The 20,681-nt window shown below is 33.4% G+C and overlaps 1 protein-coding gene across 4 annotated transcripts; it reads left to right on the top strand.

Moving 5' to 3' along the window:
• Positions 1 to 17,146: 17,146 nt before the first annotated feature.
• On the top strand, positions 17,147 to 20,541 carry PI (K-box region and MADS-box transcription factor family protein). 4 transcript variants are annotated; one of them, XM_078325647.1, is made up of 7 exons: positions 17,147 to 17,532; positions 17,897 to 17,963; positions 18,117 to 18,173; positions 19,031 to 19,135; positions 19,517 to 19,549; positions 19,661 to 19,705; positions 20,157 to 20,541. In XM_078325647.1, exons 1-7 carry the CDS (start codon positions 17,345 to 17,347, stop codon positions 20,289 to 20,291), a joined length of 630 nt encoding a protein of 209 aa, XP_078181773.1. In that variant the 5' UTR covers positions 17,147 to 17,344; the 3' UTR covers positions 20,292 to 20,541. The 4 variants fall into 4 exon arrangements, with proteins under 4 accessions (XP_078181773.1, XP_078181772.1, XP_078181775.1 ...); XM_078325646.1 differs by having other exon boundaries at positions 18,117 to 18,178; positions 19,036 to 19,135; XM_078325649.1 differs by having other exon boundaries at positions 17,151 to 17,532; positions 19,520 to 19,549.
• Positions 20,542 to 20,681: the final 140 nt, after the last annotated feature.

The following is a 20,681-nucleotide window of genomic DNA, read 5'->3' as shown; positions in this document are numbered from 1 at the left end:
ACGGGATTAATTAATCCTCGAATGCATTAAATCGCGTTCGTAGGATGATAATTTGATGATGGTCCCACATGTCGGTGAACATTGGCATTGTATAACGGGTCCACACTCTGAAGTTTAAGCATTGCCTGGTGACAATCCACTAAGATCCTCCCAGGTACCTGACTCAACACAATTAAAATAAACGGCTCAGATTTACTCTCAGCCTGTCGGGATATGGGATGACAAGGAGACAGGATTATTTGTGCCTTGAGATGCGTGCCAATCCATTTTCGGACCGTCCGATTCATTCTACTCAGTCAGGTAGCCGGAGGGGATAGAAGTCATCCACTAATCCTGTATTCCAGTGTACTGAATCCTGAACTTCCCTTGCGCAAATCCAAATCCCAAATCCGAGAAGCGGTTTTTCAATTTTCCGTGGGAAAGCTAAAGGAAAATAATACGGGCCGGAGAAGGTGTATGGTCTTTTTATGACCTTTCAACTGTAATTTATGGGCTTTTGTGGGCTATACTGATAGTCGGTTTCATGCTTTACGCACAAACATAAACTACTGGAAGGCCCGCTCTTGTACGTGACACTGATAGTGAATTGGTGAGTACTATTTTTTATAAGGTCAGAATTATTTAATAAAAAATTAAAAATCATCCAACTTCTTTTTTATATGGTCAGAATTTACAAGTTTTAAAAAATACTAATACGATAATAATTAAGACAATAGTTTAATGTAATAAGGAGTTTGGCTAATATAATATCAGTGTCATTTTGGCTTATATAACACCAACTCTAAAACCCTATCAAATCGACTTTGAACGACTAATCCAAACCGTTCAAACCAATTTACATTATGAGTGATGCATTTACATACAATTTTTTATTTATTTTTGAGTTATTTTAGTATCAAATCAAGCGGTAAAAATATTGAAAAATGAATGCATTAAAATCAACTTAAAAACTCACACATTTGACCGCTTGATTTAATACTAAATAAATTCGAAAAGTTATAAATTTTGCATGTAAACGCACAACTAATGAAGTAGATCGGTTTGAACGGTTTGGATTCACCGTTTCAAGTCAATTTGATAGGTTTTAGAGTTGGTGTTATATAGATTGAAATGACACTGATGTTATACTAGCCAAATTCTGTAATAAGATATCACAGGTTTGTTGAAACCCGATTGGAGGAGGTCTTTGTGAATATTTAAAAAAATTAACAAACTTTTTGTCTAAAAAAAGTTATATTTAAATAAATACAAACAGAAACTAAACGTATACTAACTATAATTAGTAAAGAGCAATGCCCAATTAAAAATATTAATGAATAACAAGATACCATGAGTAGAACTATGGTGTTATTAAGCTCATGAAACTTCTTTGTGAACTTAACTCAAAAATATAATGGATTGACTTCTAGTGACAAACCATTGAAACTGATTTACTTCACGGGGATGAGTTTACGTGTCAAATTCATAATTTTTTTAACTAATTTAGTATAAAGTCAAGCGGTCAAAAAATGATGAAAATAAACACATTAAAATTAATTTATAAACCTTTTTTTTTACCGTTTGACTTTATATATACTAAATTAATTTGAAAATATATAAATTTGACATGTAAATGCATCACTAGTGATGTAGATCAGTTTCAATATATTTTTTAGTTAATCTCACAAAGCGGCTTGGTTATTTAATTTCAATATTTATTTTATTTTCTAATACATAGCTTAATTTTCATTGGATATAAAAAAAGGATGATGTTGCATTATTTTCCGTTGGGAATAAATCAAATAATTTATATTATTACGAATGCTTCAAATTAAATAAATGAATAGTTAATCACTTTTAAATATTAGGGTGAGACTTCATAATATATTGATCAATATGTGGGGCATATTTTCGTAGCTCTAATTATTTTAGATGCCCTATAATCAAATGATAGCAGGAATGATTAAGCTAAAGATTTGTAGTTAAAGTATTCATGAAAAAAATTGCCAATGAAAGAAAAAACTTGTGATCTTGGCAATTTAATCATGCTTAAAATGTGAGTCTTGTATTATAAATTAATAACAAGTTACTCAAATTTATTTAAAAGAATGTACAAATTAAAGTTGTGCATAAAACATAGTTCGTATTTAATAATTCATAAGAAATTTGAAGTAAATATTTTATAAATTATTGGAGGAAACTAAAATCACATTTTTATATTTTCTATAAATTTTATCGGAGTCTCATTTTTTTTACATAGTTACTTTTTATTGTTTTCACTCATTTCGACGTTCTAAAGTTATGCTGCACACAAACACTACAATTAGAACTTTCTCTATCTTAGACTCAAGTAAACTTACGTTTCTTCCTTTATTTTTGTGATTATGCATATGCCTATAGAGTTTGCTACATTTAGTTTTGTTTTCATATTGTTTTTCAACTAAGCGGCAAGACTATTCCAGTTCTCTTAAAGTAGGATTAAAAAATAAAAACTTAAAATGATCTCTTCCTTACTAATAAAGATCTCATTATTACATTATAGTACAAACTAGCTTAAATACTTTGCTCGATCAGTTTTAAGAGACAATTCAGGAACCATGGTTTTTATTTTGTTTATATCAAATAAGTGTGTACATGTGTTTGCAAAAATGAAAATATCTAAAGCTAGTATTTCATGGTATAATTTGTGAATAAGATATAAACAGTGGATATATTATTTCATTTAAAAAATGAAAATTATATTGTAATTCTATTTTTATTCATTATTAAACACGGCGACGTCCCTTCAATTGAATTGGCATCGTTCTACACTAGTTCTCAATTGGACACAATATGATTGTACAACTCAATTTAACCCAATTTAATCCCAATTTGCGTACCCACAAAGATACAATTTTTTTATTTCAAATTTTATAATTTCAAATTTTCAGATAACTGAGTTAATTGATTGCATGGATAAGGCAAGAAATATACTTCAAAAAAGATACAACTTTTTAATAACAAATATTCAATACTTCTTATATACTGCATATTTTTATTTTTAAATTATTATACATGCTTGTGTTGTTGGTTGGAGAAGATATTACGACAGCCTAAAAATAAAGAAGGAAATAATGTCTATGATAGATAGATATCCCAACCATCATTACTTATGTCTTCAAATTTACATTCATTAGTTTGTAAAAATTTATTTATGATGCAAGTAATTTGTTAAACTACGGGCTTTGTTTTCATTAGATAGTTTTGTGAATATTTATCCGTAAGGTTTGACATTGTAATTTGTTTATTTCAGAAAAAAAAAAAAAAAAAGCAATTGATATTGTAGGAACTGGTAACCGTTTCTAGCATGTTTGTTTAATTAGTCAGATAAATTTTATTTGCCATATTCTGTCTAACAAAGTTGCTCTTAACTGTGATTTAAATTGCTTTACGAAATACGAAATATGACTTCAAATCTTACAAGTTAAATTTAAATTAATTCTTATGGAATTTGAAGGATATTTCAAAACCGACTATTGTGACATCGAGTACGATTTACGATAATGTTTGAGCAATGTCACATTCTTTTTTCTTTGAACCATTTTATACTGACAAGGTCTAATAAGAATATTCTGATAACAAGAAAACCCATTTGCGTTCACTTCCTTTTTTTTCGAGAGGAATGCTCTTCTAGTGCTTCTTCAATTTGTCCAAAATTAGACAGTTTTTATTTGATTTTAATTTAAATGTAATATCGAGAGAGCTACGGATCAATCGGAGAGGCTGAAAAGTGAGACCTACTTATCAGTCACACTGTAAGCTGTACTGCATATAGGTTTGGTTTGAACTTTGAACTTTAAATTGTTCGGTTTTTCTGATTAAATTGATTGGTTAATTTGGTTTATTTTTTAAAACTGGTTTAATAGTTCAATTCGGTTTAAAACATTCAAAATCAGTTAAACTAAACCGATCAAAAGTTATGAATTCTTCTCCCGTCTGAACTAAACATTTTAAAAAAATAAAATATTATGACATAATGTATAGTGCTTGGTTTGGTTTAAACGGTTTTAAAGCAAACAAAAAAAAAATCCATCACAAAAATTCAAAAAATTAACAAAAAAATTATTTATTTTTATGATTAATATTATATTTTGGTTTAACCAAATAAACCGAAATTTACTTCTGTTTGATCAGTTCGGTTATTATTCTATTTCAGTTTGGTTCGGCTTGATTTTTAAAAACTGAATAAAATTTTAGTTTGTCTATTTTAATTCGGTTTGAACCAAACCGAACCGATTATTGTTCCTCTTTAGTGGTCTGTTATGAATTTTATCCTCCAAGTTAACTCAAATTTCGAGTTAAAATCCAGACCGTCTGATTTAAATTCGTACTAATAATATTAAAGGACTTTGTGTGTTAAAGATGTGAGCCATATTGGTTCGAATTCTGATCGTACGGTCCAAAAATTAACTGAAACGGTACGTTAACGCAGAGAATGTGTATTCGTCTATCAAGATCTTAGGGAAAAATCATTTATTTTGGTGGTTCAAACTGCATCAATTTGGAATTCAGATCCTCCCTGGTACCGTAATAGGAAATCTTTTACAATTACTGGATCTGGATCGTTCTTTTTAACTTGGCACGAATCTCAAAGCCCGATAATACTGCCTCCCGCGCTAGCTTGAATCTCAAACTATAAAGTGAAGGAAATCTTTTACAGTAATGGAGAGGATACTTGTCCATCAACTTGTGTCATGTAGACATGCATCATGCATGTAGTACTATAGCTATCATTTACTCGTAAAAGAGATCAGAAGTAATGGCTTCAGAAAGAGCCATCTCCATCGCTCTAAAAAAATAGGCATTACATATACACTTTTAATTAAGATCAAATTTTTAGTTATTTTCTTGTGCGCCTTGGATTCCAAAGGCCTCAAGTGACAAGCCTTTTTTTTTGACGAAGAGTTTGAGAACTAGTTATTGGAAATTGGCAAATTGAAATCGAAAAATTAAATAATTGTTCTGATTTGATTTTTATATTGAATTTAGTTTTTGATATTGTCTCTTGATCTTCGATGTTATCTCCATGTACGATGAAATCTAGAAGCCGCCACACCCTCCCCCCTCGCCTCTCTTCCCTCCGCCCTCCGCCGCCATTTCTTAACTTTTATGGACTCCGTCAGTCAGTCACCAACGGCTCCATGACCTCTCCGGCTGTCATTTCTCTCTTCTTTCTCTTCTGTGTCAGTTCCGATCTTTTTGCTCTGTTAGTGTCTTCTCCGGTCGCCACCAGTCTTCCTTCCTTTTTTTTCACCACTAAAGTCTAGATCTCAAAGAGAAAGTGAGAGAGAGGAGGCGTAGCCCCTCCGCTTCCTCCAACCACCACTTTTTTTAACCGTCACTCTAACCTTATTCTCGATCTCTAAAACCTCTACACCGGAATCCTAGTCAGAGGTGGGGGAGGTCGCAGCCAGTGCCAGCCTCCCCCACCTGCCACCACCCCCTTTTCCTTTTTCTTTTTCTTTTTAAAAAAAAATTCTAGATGCATCTGCCTTGGTGTTGTTAGCCGGCTGGTGCAGCGAAGAGCAAGAAGGGGAGAGAAGAGATTCACAATCGCTTGAAGTCGATTCGTTAGATGTTATTGTTATGATGTTAGTGGTTGTATTGTGTTTTTTAGATGTTGTTGTGTGTTTTATATTTGTTGTGTTGTTTGGATGATATTGTGATGATGTTGTGATGTTGCGGTGATGAATGTAATTTTACTTCTATTTAATGAAAAATTATACTTGGCAGCCGCTGCCAAGATTTCAAAAAGAGAGAGAGATGTTATCTCCATGTAGCATTGAAATTTGATTGGATTTTAATCTAGATTTTATATCCATTTAGTATGTAGGGGCGGAGCTACAGTGCTGTAGGGGTAGGCAGTTGTCTACCCTTGAAATTTTTTTTTGGACTAGGTTCTTCAATGAGTCTTGCCTACTCTTGGATTTGATTTTGCCTACTCTTGGATTTGATTTTGCCTACCCTTGGATTCAATTCGGAGTAGCGATTGTTAGTTTTGACTTCAGAGATGGATGTATGAGTTGTTTAATCTAATTAGGAAAGAAATGTATTTTTAAATCTTTGTTCAATTTGGAGTAGCAATTCCCCTTCGTCCAATTGATACCAATTGTTTTAGAAATTACAAGTAATTATTTTAGTAATTTTGATACCAATTAGTAATTTAGTACAACCGATTCGATAGGTACATATGCAATTTGGTAGGCAAGCGAAGGCGAGAAGAGAATTATGAAGGCAATTTGAACCCGAACCCGTTCAGAAAGAAAAAAATTCGAACCCAATTTCTACCTACTTCTAGCTCAAATTCTGGCTACACCACTGGTGGTAATTTGTAAACTTGTAAAGACATACTTCAATGCTCACATACTTCAGTGTAAAAAAAAAAAGATAAATTAGAGAAAGAAAGAAAAAAGCTTTAGTGTGTATACTAGGTAATAATCTAAAATCTAAAAGGTAAGAATCTTTTTATTGGGAGCAAAATTAGGATATTAATAAGTGATATCACTTTATTAGACCTATTATTTCGACTTGTTTCCATACAAAAATCTATGTTTTGAACCAACAAATGGTGCCTTTTACATTGAATATCCATAGAATGTGGTACTGCTATGTTTTGGTTCTTACTTTGCAGGAATCAGGCGAAAACGGGCAAAATCATGCAAGTTACTGAAATCTGAGACATCCGATGCGACCCTCATCACATCCGATGCGACCCTCATCAGAGCCGATGCGACCCTCATCAGAGCCGATGCGACCCTCATCAGAGCCGATGCGACCCTCATCAGAGTCGATGCAGGTTGCATCAGACCTCATGCAGGTTGCATCAGACCTGATGCAGGTCGCATCGCGAGTTTCCAGAGCAGACAGCAAAGGCCCAGAATTGAAGCACTCATTTTAAAAAGCCTATAAATAGGCCACCCCTGCTACCAGAGAGGGGGTTCCGAAATTTAAAGATTCAAAGCCTCAAGGAGAGAGAAAAGATCAAGAGAGAAGAGAGAGATTGGAGAAGAAGAGAAGATTGCAAGATCCTCTCCAATCCACCTTGGATCTTTGAGCTTCATCATGATCTGCCTATTCTCTCTCTCTTTTATGCTTTATTTTGCTATGCTTGAGTAGATCTCTAGTTCTTAGGGTTAGGATGTAGTCTCTAAACCTTGTCTTTGAGTTGAATGATGTTTTGATCTAAGTTTGAACTTGTGTGATTGTTGTTTGAGTATTCATTGTTTGCTTGATTGTGATTTCTTGATTGATTCTTGATTGTCTACTGTTAGATGTCTATAGCATCTCTTCTAGTAATTTGGCCTTGATGTATCTTGTAATTGTGATTGAGCATTTGAGGTAGATCTAAGATCAATAGTAGCCGAGAGGTGAAATTTCTATTATCGAAAGGTTGTAGATACCTCTAGTTAACCAGACAATCAATTTAGGTTAGATACCAGTAGGCGAGAGCCACAGGTTGAAGCCTCGCACAAGAAATCAACTTAGATACGAACACATGTCAGCTCTGCTCGAGGGCCATGCGACCCGCATCAGAGATGATGCGAGTCGCATCATACGGGTCGCATCAGAGATGATGCGAGTCGCATGATAGGTCCAGAGAAGGCAAAGTTTGGGATGAAACCTGAAACCCTAGGAACGCCTTTTATCTTTGATTCAAAACTAAAACCTTTAACTGCTTTCATTACTGTTAATTGAATCTTCATTTGAAATTAGGAAATATAAATAAATCAAACCCAACTCTTCGCACTTCTAGTACCTAGCTTGGATAAGTGGTGATTTAGAATCGAATTAAACCGTCCCTGAGGATCGATACCTTAATATACTATACGGATAGGGTTGTGCACTTGCAACCCTAGACGAGAGTAGATTCAAGGTTTAAACTGGTATAGCTTGCTATACCTGAGACTTTGTAAGCACACTCTGAGAAGCGAACAATAAGCACATCAACTTTTTTAAAGAGTTGAACTTTAAAATATATTAAATTAATTTTAAAGGACAAATTTAAATTATTGAAATCGGACAAATTTAAATTATTGAAATCGATCTATTTTATAAGTGATGCATTTACATGTCAAATTTATAAAATTTTAAATTAATTTAGTATAAAATCAAGCGGTAAATTTTTTTTTATAAACTAATTTCAATGCATTCATTTTTCGTTATTTTTTTACTTCTTGACTTTATATACATTAATTTTGCATATAAATGCATTACTCGTGATATAGATAGATTTTAAATTTTTAACGGTTTAGATCTATCATGGAGAGCCAATATGATGAGTTTTGAAATTAAGCTCACTCTAATTTTACTTGTTTATCCGTAATATTAAATATTTATGGAATGTTTATAACGAACAATTTAAATGCATTATAAAGCCAGTTATACAATTTGAACCACACAAATTTCAGAACATATTTTTATGGGAATTGTGGTTCAACGTTGTTCTTTTTTCCTCATCAATCTTTATAAGAGCAACACATGTGACATGTGCATGTGGACCACCACATGACCTTTGTGGCTTTGTTTTTCTTTTAAAATATCACGACTCACGAGGCTAAGTAAAAAGTTTTCCCTTTAGCATCGGACTAATGGAATTCATACAAACAGAGAAAAGAAGAGCCGCCTGACGCATCCGGAAAACGGATACAACTAAAGTTTATCAGCCAAGTTCGAATCCGTATCAACCCAGGTATCAGAGGTGCAAGTGGTGAATCTGGACCGTTTATTTCACTTGGCACGAATCTCAAAGCAGACCCCCTGTAACCTCCACCGGCACCGGATTGAGTTTGATGTGGATGAAATTGATCTGAACCGTCCAATTTTTTTCAATTGCACCTCCGGTACCTGATACAGACTCGCCGAGTTCAAGCAAATTTCAATTTTAAATCGGCTCGTGATCATAACGAATCGAATTGAATCTAAGTTTGACGGCAAGCTGAAGATATTGATTTGTGACTCTTCCAGTCAAGCTGACCTGGTTCTTTAATAGCCCGAGTTGTAATTTTACATCACTTTGCAGTGTGTTGTCAGTTTACTCATTTATCAATTTATAGTGTGTAGTTAGTTTATTCTGATATTACTTTTTAGTGTGTGGTCAATTCACTCATTTATTATTTTGCAGTGTATAGTCAGTTCACTCTGATATCACTTTGCAGTGTATAGTCAATTCACTCATTTAAACTTTTTTAGAATTTGATATATAAAATTATAATGATCATAATCAGTGATTAGTATTAATACACTCAATATAGTTTAATTATAGTATGACATCTTATAAAAAAGAAAAAAAAAACTAATATCCTAACAAATTTCTCATACATTTATCGAACATCTATATTCTAAAATTTTTCATAAATTAAATGACTTTGATTTTGACAAATTAAAATTTTCATTCTTATATTAAAAATTTCCATGTTGCTGAACATGCCTTTTATTTGAGCTTAAACACGGTAATCACTAATCCTAGAATACCAACGTTTAAGAGTAAATCATAATACAATCAATGGTTCAAATTAAGTCGTTGACAGACCGAACTAGAACGAGTCAAACTGAATTCAGTAACTTAAAATTACGATCAAAATTTTAAATTCCATTGATTCAGATTTTTTTTAACATTAGATGAAGATTGAAGTTCTTGTAACTCACTTTGATACAAACGCTTAATTTTGAAATCAAAACCCATCGGCAAAACTGACCTAAGAAAATTACTTTTGTTCTGAAATTCGGAACACCTCATAGAGCAAATCAGATCACAAGGTAACATAATATTTCTGGAGTGAGTCTATGGTACTGTGCATATTACGATTTGTTACCGTGTTACGGTTCTATATTTGAGTTTTAAAATTCTAATGGTCGATCCGAACCGTTCATCTTGTTCTCCATATTAATATGTGTTTGGAGACCAAATTTTACATTTTTTGAAATTTTTTTACTATTTTTTTAGATTTATTGAAAATCACTGTTTTTGGATGGTCCAGAATTTTCAGATCAAGTGATTTTCTAAATATCTAAAAAAATAGTAAATTTTTTTCAAAAAATATAAAATTTGGTCTCCAAACACATATTAATATGAAGAACAAGATGAACGGTTCGGATCAACGTTAGAATTTGAAAACTCGAATATAGAGCCGTAGCACGGTAACAACCAGTGATATGCATAGTACCATAGACTCACTCATATTTCTGACCGTCCGATCAGAATCCATACGAATATTAAAGAGGCCTCTTCATTTTGCTTTGAACCAAATTGGTCCGAATTTTTCTAAACATTTCGCATCTATATAAGGATATTCTGTTACCTTAGAGGACATGGACTCATACAGTACATAAATGCAATGGATCTTTTGGAAAGGTATCTGTTTTCAACAGGACCACTCTATGTGACATTGTGACTGTGATGTGCAACATCTTCAGAGCTTCATGGATTCTGATCTGACATCTCCTTTTGTTGCATTGCACAGTAGCCCGGAGCTAAATTTTTATTGCGCTTAACAATCTCAACAAATTTCAGATTAGCTCCTAGATTACCTGACTCACGAGCAAAACAAATTTTTTTCTTTTTCTAGATTAGCTGCCAAATTACCTAACTCGCAAGTTAAACGAAATTATTCTTTATTATAGCAATTGGGTATGTTTGCTTGATATATGCCCAATCTTACTTGACAACAAAAGCGGTATTCTTTTTTATTTTTTCATTATACAGCAGTTACTTAAAACCTAGGATATAAAGGCTCTTTCAAATCTGAAAGTCACAACAGCAATCCACATAGCTCAACAACAAATCTAGGATCATGATTCATGCTACCATTTACTAACCAGTCTGTTCAGTCAGATCTAACTTAAATCTGACGCGTCCGACAGTGAAGTCATTATTTATGATCTAATCTGAACCATCCAGATTTAATCGAATGGGTGACACAATGAGTCCCAAAGCCAGTGACCTTCTTTTGCCCAAAATGCAGTGCCAGTGCCCACCTCCTGCGCTACCTTGGTGCCCATACTGGCATCGAATGCGTATCCTCTGCATTAACTCAAAAAGGAATCTTTTGAGTTAATGAATCTCAATTGTCTGATTTTAAACGGAATCAATCTGACTCTTGCTTATGATATAGAGGTTCTTTTAATATTAGTGTGAATCTAGTATGCACAAGTCTTAAAGCATGTCGGATGGTCAGGATTCATTAACTCAAAAAATTCCCTTTTGAGTTAATGCAGAGGATACGAATTCTACTGGCATCCCCCCATTTTTATATCTGTAGCATTTAATTTTTTTTTTTTATAAGTAACATCATTTTAGGTAAAACCGCTCACTTATGCGTTGTTTAGAGCACTGTAGAAGAGAACATCCACTTGGTTTTTTTTTAACATCACATCCAACTTTTTTTTTTTTTGGCATTTTCGTGTGAAACTCTCTATTTTTCTTTTCGACTTTCTCTTAGCGTTGCACTTTTTTTCGTGTGGTTAGACTCTGTTCCTATGCACACTTTAGTCTTCCTCCCGCATTCCATTTCGCACTTAATTTCCGCACACCAGGTCTTTCTTATCCAAGTTAACAACACCGATTTTATTTAGCAAAGTATCTTTGAATAACAATAATAATAATTTTTAATTTGATGTGTAAGTTCCTAGATAATTCTCATGTCTATGAGTATCAATAAATTTGGAATGTCCGAGTCCATTTGTAACATTCAAGAACTTTTTTGGATAACACGCAAACCTTACGGTGGCGTTGGGAAATATCTGGGTTATTTTCTTGCTCATCGGCGTACAAAATAATGCACAATTCCGGAGTCATTTGCTTATTCCACCGTATCATATGGCGCCTAAAAGTGAAACGCTATCCTCTGCGAAGTTTTTCTGTGCGGCGCTTTTAATATGGTTCGTTCGTTTCGGATCGGACGGACTGGATTAAGGGTTCACCAAATTTTGAGTTTTTTTTAAATTCGGGCAAGAACTGATCTGGTCTGTCCGATTCAGATTAAAAGCACCGCACAGCTCCGCACGGAAAAACTCCGCAGAGGATATTTTCCCCCTAAAAGTACCTGTCAGGGTACTTGTTTGGGTTTGGCTATTACTGGCTGACAAATGCCTACAGGAGATCTTGACAATCAGGGGATGCCCAGTTTCTCAGGGCCGTAAGTTGTGTCGCCGCGACATTCTGGAAACGAGGGACCATCTTTTGTGCTCCTGCACGTTTGCGAGGAATTTTTGGCGCGGCCTTACGGCACAACTAAATGTAAGGCTTCGAGGTACCTACACGAACATTGGTGAGATGTGGTGGTACGAGAGAACGCTTATGTCTAAGCAAGACAAAGGGCAATGGGACATGGTTTGGGTGGTTGGTTCTCGAGTCCTATGGAAGGAGAGAAATAGAAGAACTTTCTTGGTAGATAGCAAGACCATGCCAACCCTAATAAACGATGCGACTATGAACAGGGGCGGATCTAATGTAGCACAGGGGGGGGGGGGGGGCAGTTGTCCCCCATGGATTTCGAGTTTTAGTGGTGATCTATTGATACCCGATCGACTTTGTTCCTTCCTGAAAATTTTTTTGCCCCCCCCTTAGCTGTTTGATTTGTAATTCGGGTTAAATTTAGTGTTAAAATCAAAATAAATTTCTTGAATTATGATTAATAATATTAATTATAAGTTATAGGATCAGAAATTAGAAGTCAGGGTATTGAAAATATAAGTCAAAACATTGTTTTTTTTTTATCGAATACCCAATTACTTAATGGGTTTAAATCCGATAATTAAGCTATTTAAACCCGATTTGATGTTTTTTTGCCTCCCTCTGACAAAAATCCTGGGTCCGCTCCTAACTATGAATGCCCACAATAGGAAAATCTTTGCCTGGGGGTATATACGAGTCATATGTTGTTGAGATTTATGTTAAGTAATGTAACTTTGTGTATATGTAGGACCTGTAAAAACTTTGTTAATCAATACAAATGTTAGTGACACTTGTCACTAACCTTCAAAAAAAAAAACATTCAATAACTTTTTAAAACGACTTATATGGTCAGTAATATAAAGGAATTAATGTACTATAAATTACAATTGTAGTATTTGTATTTTTAAGCCTTGTATCATGTACACAGACTAGAAAAATTAATAAATTACATTGAACTAATATGATAGATTGTAGAGGTTCGTGTATGAGCTAGAGAGACAAAAATATACACCCAAGCTTTGTAATTCATAATACTATTTAACTCTATAACTATATCTTGTATATCTTTTAAGTAAATGAAAATTAAAGTTTATTATTTACATATTCTAAAAAGTCATTTTCAACATTCCCCATTTCTATTGTAGACTCGTAGCGGATGCTATCTTTCTAAGCATCTACGGCAGATGCTACAATTCACAGAGTTGAGTCTGAACATCAGGAGACACTACTACAAAAATGGTCATTGTACACTGCACATTGTACACGGATTTGATAATTTTACCTTAAAACCGTGGAGAAATTGTAATTTTTTGGAAGCCCGAAATATCTGTGGGATCTCTACACGGATGTTTATTAAAGAATCAGTGTAGAAAGCCTTGAGAGAGCTACACGGACGTTTATTAGGAACTGTACACGGATTATTATTTAAATAACAGTGTAGAAAGCTTTAAGAGAGCTACACGGATATTTATTAAAGAACCGTGTAGAAAGGTAAGAATTGTACACAGATGTTTGTTTAAATAGCAGTGTAGAAAACTTGAGAGAGCAACACGGACGTTTAATAAAGAGCCGTGTAGAAAGGTGAAAATTGTACACGGTTTTTTGTTTAAATAACAGTATAGAAAGCCTTGAGAGAGCTACACGGATTTTTAAGTAAAAAATCCGTGTAGAAAGGTTATTCTAGGGTTTTGGTTATATAAAAGACCTCCTTCTAGCAGCGCCGTTTTGATCAATTAATACTCTCTCTCTCTCTCCTTCCAGAAGTGTCATTCTGATTTCTGTGCACAAAGAGCTAAGATCTGAGATCTTTGAAGTTAATTTGTATTTCTCCTCTCTATCTTGCTAAGCTTAGTCATGTATATATATATATTTCTCTTTTCTGTTACTAGCTTATTATTGCTTATTTAGGTCAATTATTAATTAATGCATGCATGCTTGATTTGTTAAGATAATGTAAATAATTAGTGTAATGTTGACCATTTTTTGAAAGTGAGAAGTAAAAAAAACGCCTAAGGTCTCCATCATCAGATCTGAGAAAAACCGTTGAAGATCAGTACTAACGCTTCCGCCTAAAGATGTCTGCACTTCAGAACTGTAAGATTTAAATTACTTTGCTATTTTATTTTGAATTTACAGATTCTGGATTGCTTGTGTTTTTTTAATTGCAAAACACGTCATGAATTATTAAGACTATCATTTGGTATCAGAGCCATCGTAAATTCATATAAGATGCAATAATTTTTTTTTACGAAATTGATTTTCAATGGTTCGTATAAAAGCTAGACAGATTCAACTAATTTTATATATAAATATTTTCTTATAATTTTGGATGAAAATTTTAAAGGAGAATTTTTATTCCCTATTATGTATGCACATATATGTTGATCAATGGATTCTTATTGGAGATGCAATATGTTGGAGACCTTTAACCAAGAGGTATCATGTCATGGATCACATGAGAGCTCCTTTTTTGATATGTTGGATCTAATACGCCTTAGTTTGTATGAAATTTCGGTCCAAACTAGATCATAACCAAGGGTTTTGGCAATTTGAGCCCAACTTGACGAATTTTGGGCCAAAGCTTGATCATGTGATTACTAAGTGGTAATGATATAACTTTTATACAAACATTGTATTGGATCCTGAGGAGTATATGTTATGTTTTATCACATGAGATTGCATGTACAAAAGGCTTTGTATATATATATGTTGCATGAATTTTAATCTTCTACCTTTTCTTGTTACTAACTAATACCAAATTATAATTGTAGTATGGACCAAAGCAAAAGTGTTACATCAAGGAGCAAATTGACGATGTCAGATGTATGTAGACAAGGCAGTTTCAATTTAAATTTTGTAATGCTCAATATGGATTTGTATAATTTTGTATAATTTAGTGTACATAAATTATTTATACTGTTGTATAGTTTTGGAATTATGAGTTTAAAAGACCTATGTTTAATGTTTCTCTGTTTTGGAATTCTAATTTTAAATGGCTAACAAAATTGAAAGCTAGCCACAAAAAAAAAGGGAAAAAAAGAACAATTCTACATGGACATTTAACTAAAGTCCGTGTAGAAAGGTATTTAAACATTAAAAAAATTGAAAAAAAAAAATAATTCTACACGGACATTTAACTAAAGTCCGTGTAGAAAGGTATTTAAACATATAAAAAAAAATAAGAGAGCTACACGGACATTTAGCTAAATATCCATGTAGAAAGAGTAATTGCACACGGACATTTAGCTAAATGTCCGTGTAGAAAGATATTTAAACATATAAAAAAAAATAAGAGAGCTACACGGACATTTAGCTAAATATCCGTGTAGAAAGAGTAATTGTACACGGACATTTAGCTAAAGTCCGTGTAGAAAGGTATTTAAACATATAAAAAAAATAAGAGAGCTACACGGACATTTAGCTAAATATCCGTGTAGAAAGAGTAATCGTACATGGACATTTAGCTAAATGTCCGCGTAGAAATATACACGGCTGTTTATGTAAATATCCGTGTAGCCCGGTTATTTTGAGAGCGACGCTGGCAAGCGTTTGTACACGGTTGTTTATGTAATAATCCGTGTAGCTCTCGATAATCGCACACGGGTAAATATCCGTGTGTAAATATTCAGGAATTTCTAAACCCTCACATTCCACACGGTAGGAAATCCGTGTAGCTCTCCTATTTATGTCCGTGTACAATCACTTATTATGTAGTAGTGAGAGTAGCTAGGATTTTTATCTTAGGTCAGTAGTAATTTTTATTTATACGACTAGCAACTTACGGACTGTCATGAATTAAATAATATAGACTGTGAATTGTCTATGTGGGGAAATTTTTTTTTTCTCATGAATAAACAACAATTCAATTATACATAAATCTATATTCATTTTTCAAATTTCAAAAGTAGCCAACTGTCTACCTGCAATTGATATAATTGAGTCTGGACGTCAGGAGAGTAGCCAAAATTTTTACCTAGTGTAAGTAATAATTTTTACTGATACGACTAGCAAGTTACGGACTGTCATGAATTAAATAATTTAAACTGTGAGTTGTCTACGTGTAGGAATTTTTTTCTCATGAATAGACAACAATTCAATTATACATAAATCTATATTCAGTTTTCAAAATTCAAGAGTTGCCAACTGTCTACCATTGAATTAGTGTACACTTCGCTACTACCGGAAGTTGTGCTTCACAGAGGAATTGAGATATGTTGAATCTCAACTAGATTTCTGAGTCCTGAAATCCGATTGGAATTTCGAATTTTTTTTAGAAACCATAAATAAAAAAATTATTTTTACCAAATCAACATGATTGTTTTGGTTTTTACAAAAATCATAAGAATCGAGATGTCATTTAAGTCTGAAGAGTTTCTTTTTCTCGTACCGAGTTGTCATTTCGGTCTGAGGTGTTTTCACAAGTTTTACACCGACACTCACATCATTTTTTTTTATCTGTGAAAATGGCTCGGAACGAAATGACAATTTAGTCCGGAAAAAAAAAACACTTCCGACCGAATTGACATCTCAATTCTTATGATTTTTATTAAAACAAAGTAATCAAGTTGGTTAAGTTCTTTTTTTTTATTATGGTTTCTAATTTTTTTTCTGGAATTTCAAGCAGATTTGGACTCCAGTCCATGTTGTATTTCGAGATTTTGACAAAAAACGATGTTATTTTTTAAAATTTACTTTTCTAAAATGCTAGGAATAAAAAAATTGGCCCATCCCCTCACGAATTCGCATCCTCTGAGATATCTCATATTTTGCGTGACTTTTTGGAAATTCTCAATCGTTGCAATACGTTCTACGCGAATCTCAAAGCTCGAATAATACTGGCCCCCTACGCCACCCCGAATAGGCACCGGACACGTCGGTCACGCAAAATATGAGATATCTCAGAGGATAGCACTCTCCCTCACCGTACAAGCTACACTGACCCAATAATAGACCCAAAACCAACACTTTCCATTTCCAGACCGTCTCCTCTGAACCACCCCAAAAGCATCTCTCCTCCTTCCCTCTAATGGCTACCACTCTCTCATTAAACTCCCCTCACCCACCCACCCGGTACCATCACCCATTCACCCATCACCTCCTCCTTTCTTCTTCTTCTTCTCTTTGTGGTGAGAACAGCAGTAAGAAAAGCACAAAATGGGGAGGGGAAAGATAGAGATAAGGCGCATAGAGAACTCGAGCAACCGCCAGGTGACCTTCTCCAAGAGGAAGAATGGGATTATCAAGAAGGCACGTGAGATTAGCGTGCTCTGTGACTGTACTGTCTCCATTGTCATCTTCTCCAGTTCTGGCAAGCTCTTCGAGTTCTGTAGCCCCTCTACCACGTAATTCGATTCCTCTCTTTTTCCTTTTCTCCTGTCAAGTTTCTCCTTTCTCTCTCTCTTTTTTTTTTCCTTTTTGTTTCACGTGTCACAAAGCAATCCTACCAGTACTGATCCTGATTGCCAGTATTAGACCTGACTGGTACAGCACTGGAATTTAATCTTGTTTCCCATTAGTGACTAATTTTGCAAATATCAGAGTTCATGATATAGTTGGTTTCTTCTTTTTACTCTTGAACTGCCCCCAAAGAGGTGATCGATTTCTATTTTCATCAAATGAGAAATAGTACAAAGCTTTTACCATTCAAGTCTTCATCAAATGAGAAATAGTACAAAGCTTTTACCATTCAAGTCTTATTGGACTTAGGTTGCCGGCTTTGTTGGAGAAGTACCAAAATAATTCAGGGAAGAAGCTCTGGGATGCCAAGCATGAGGTATTGTTCTCTTTAATTTAAGAATAGTATTATGCAATATTTTATTAGATATAGAGAAGTATTGGTTTTGTACTGGCAAAGACCAATGTTATCTTAACTTGGTGCTGTCTTTTAGAGCATTATCTTATTTTGCTAATTTTCTTTCAATTTCAGAGCTTAAGCGCGGAAATTGAAAGGATAAGGAAAGAGAATGACAATATGCAGATTGAATTAAGGCTAGTCAAATCTCTGACATAGTTTTCCTTCTTTCATTTAAAAGCTTATTTTGTGAGAAACCAATACCTGATAGCCTTATTGATCCAAACTATCTGTTGGTCATGGATGCTAAAAAGGATACAACTCAAAAGTCTGGTTTTGGTATTGTCCCAATTTTATGATTCTTCTGTATTATATTACTGTTTGTTTTATTTTTATTATTATTGTAAATCTATACTCCATAAGTATGGTTAAATTTCAAGGCTTTTCACCTATGCCATATCATCAACACAATCATCCATCTGGTTCTATTCTTTCTTCTTATTTATTGTGATTGGAGTGCTCATATATTTTCATATCTTCTCTCCTAGTTTAAGATATCAGTTATATTTGTATTTCTTTAGAGTAACTTTCATGTGGTTAATTATATTTTTTTTGTTATATAGGTTTTTGGAGTTTTGAAAATATTAGCTATTTATGTCCAAAATGTACTTGACTGTAACATTTTTTTTATAGATTTTATCGTTATAAATTTTAATTTATTCTAAATATATATTATTCTTTTCAGAGAAAAGTCCGAGGAACACTCCTAGTTATCATAATTACATGTTGCTGTTTGTTACTTATTTTGCTGTCTTATCATCAATTTTGGATAAAAAAATTCAAGCAACCCTTCCGGTAAAAATAAAAAAAGTCAAACTTACTGTTTGTTTTCCCCAATTTTCATTGAAATAAACAAGGTTAAAACTCCTAGTTTCTTGATAAGGTTGCCAATTCAATTGTAAACCCATACCTATTATATTCATCCAATAAACAATGATAGTGTTGGTTAGCTCTATATTCAATTAACAGATCTTAAAATGTGAATGTTCCTCAGGCACTTGAGGGGTGAGGATATAAACTCACTTCAACCACAAGAATTAATAGCAATTGAAGCATCACTAGAAGCTGGTGTAGAAGCAGTACGTGCATCCCGGGTAACTTTTCTTTCAATATGCAAGTCTTTTTACAAGAATACCCTTAAGTTAGTTTGTAGTTTGCATTATGCCTTTTTTCTTTGTTTAGCTAAACACTGATGAGGTATCTTGCTGACAGTCATAATGTGGGGGAATTTTAGTACGTGAAAATACTCCAATCTCATGTGTACTTTTGACCACAACAAGCAAGCACTTGCATTTCTATATTTGCTCGCAACTATCTGTAAATATAGCTAAAACGTGGGATGTTTTTGCAAATTGACATAATTTAGAGGGTTGTTACACCTTAGAAAACATTTACCTACATACCATCATTTTATACACACAATACATGTATATTTTTTTATGCTTCAGTAAAATAATTGTTTTAATTTTGTTAAGCAGATGAAAATCTGGGAAGAGCTGAAGAGAAGGGTACGAATTGATAAAACCAAGAAGCTAAATTATTTGTTTATCATTTTAAAATATTGGCTTTGAATGAAATTATTTGTTCCTTTTTATGGTAACATGATTTTTTGGTCACAGACTTCCAGGTTGGAAAAGGAGCATAATGAACTCTGCATGAAATGGGTAATTTTTAAATTATCTATATTATCAAATAATACTACACTGGTTCCTCAAAGCTCAATTACTGTACTACCTTTTTTTTAAACGAAGAATTACTGTATTTTCAAATAATACTACCTGCTGCTTTTTAAATGTCTTTATTTATCTCTTCATTAATTTATATATATGTTATTATCTTCTTCTTTTTTTATCTCTGTAGCTGTCTTAACCTAGTTGGGAGTTCTATCAGTTAGGAATATAGTTAAGGGTCAATTAAGCCTCAATTATGTAATTTACAATCCAGATGGCCACAGAAGAAAAAAAAAATGACAGAAGCCAGAGAAACTCAATTATTTCTTCATAATAACTTTTCCTATAGTAAAAAATCAGGCATAGGAATTTGGATCTTTTGAATTGTGTATTATTTTGAAATATCTTGATTTAATTGCATCTTTTCTTTTCTGAAATGTCACAGCATAAACAAATGCCAATTGATGCTAATTTAAGAGAGATGGACCTCAGTTATTACCATGTGGACAGAGAATTCCCTCCCCAAATCCCTATGGCATTTCGTGTGCAACCAAGCCACCCGAATTTACAAGACAATTGATGTACCCATTTAGGACTATATGTTGTTTAAACTACCTAATATTGGAACTTGCTATGATTGTGCTTTGTTAGTAGGTTCAGTTTGGAATCTTATTTAGAGTTTATTATGATGCATTTTCTGGTGTGCTCTCTCCATTTGTCAATGCTGTATCAAAATGGGCTTTTAAAGTTTTAACAAGACTCTTTTTAAGTTCTAAACCTAAAAACGTTTTGGTTGTCTAAATTATTTAATGCGGTTATTATCATTACTGTATTAGATTCGTTGATCAGTCGTGATTTTTATTAGAATTATTTTTCCAACTGTCTACAAAATAATATATGTATGAGAAAATTTATTTCAAGTTAGGGACAAGTGCTATCAAATGGAATGCAATTAGGGGTGTAAACAGAA

Source organism: Carex rostrata, chromosome 24 (genome assembly GCF_964058835.1).
Source record: "Carex rostrata chromosome 24, lpCarRost1.2, whole genome shotgun sequence".
Classification (NCBI taxonomy): domain Eukaryota; kingdom Viridiplantae; phylum Streptophyta; class Magnoliopsida; order Poales; family Cyperaceae; genus Carex; species Carex rostrata.
The sequence above is the reverse complement of the archived record's forward strand: the minus strand, read 5'-3'. Positions and strand labels throughout refer to the sequence as shown.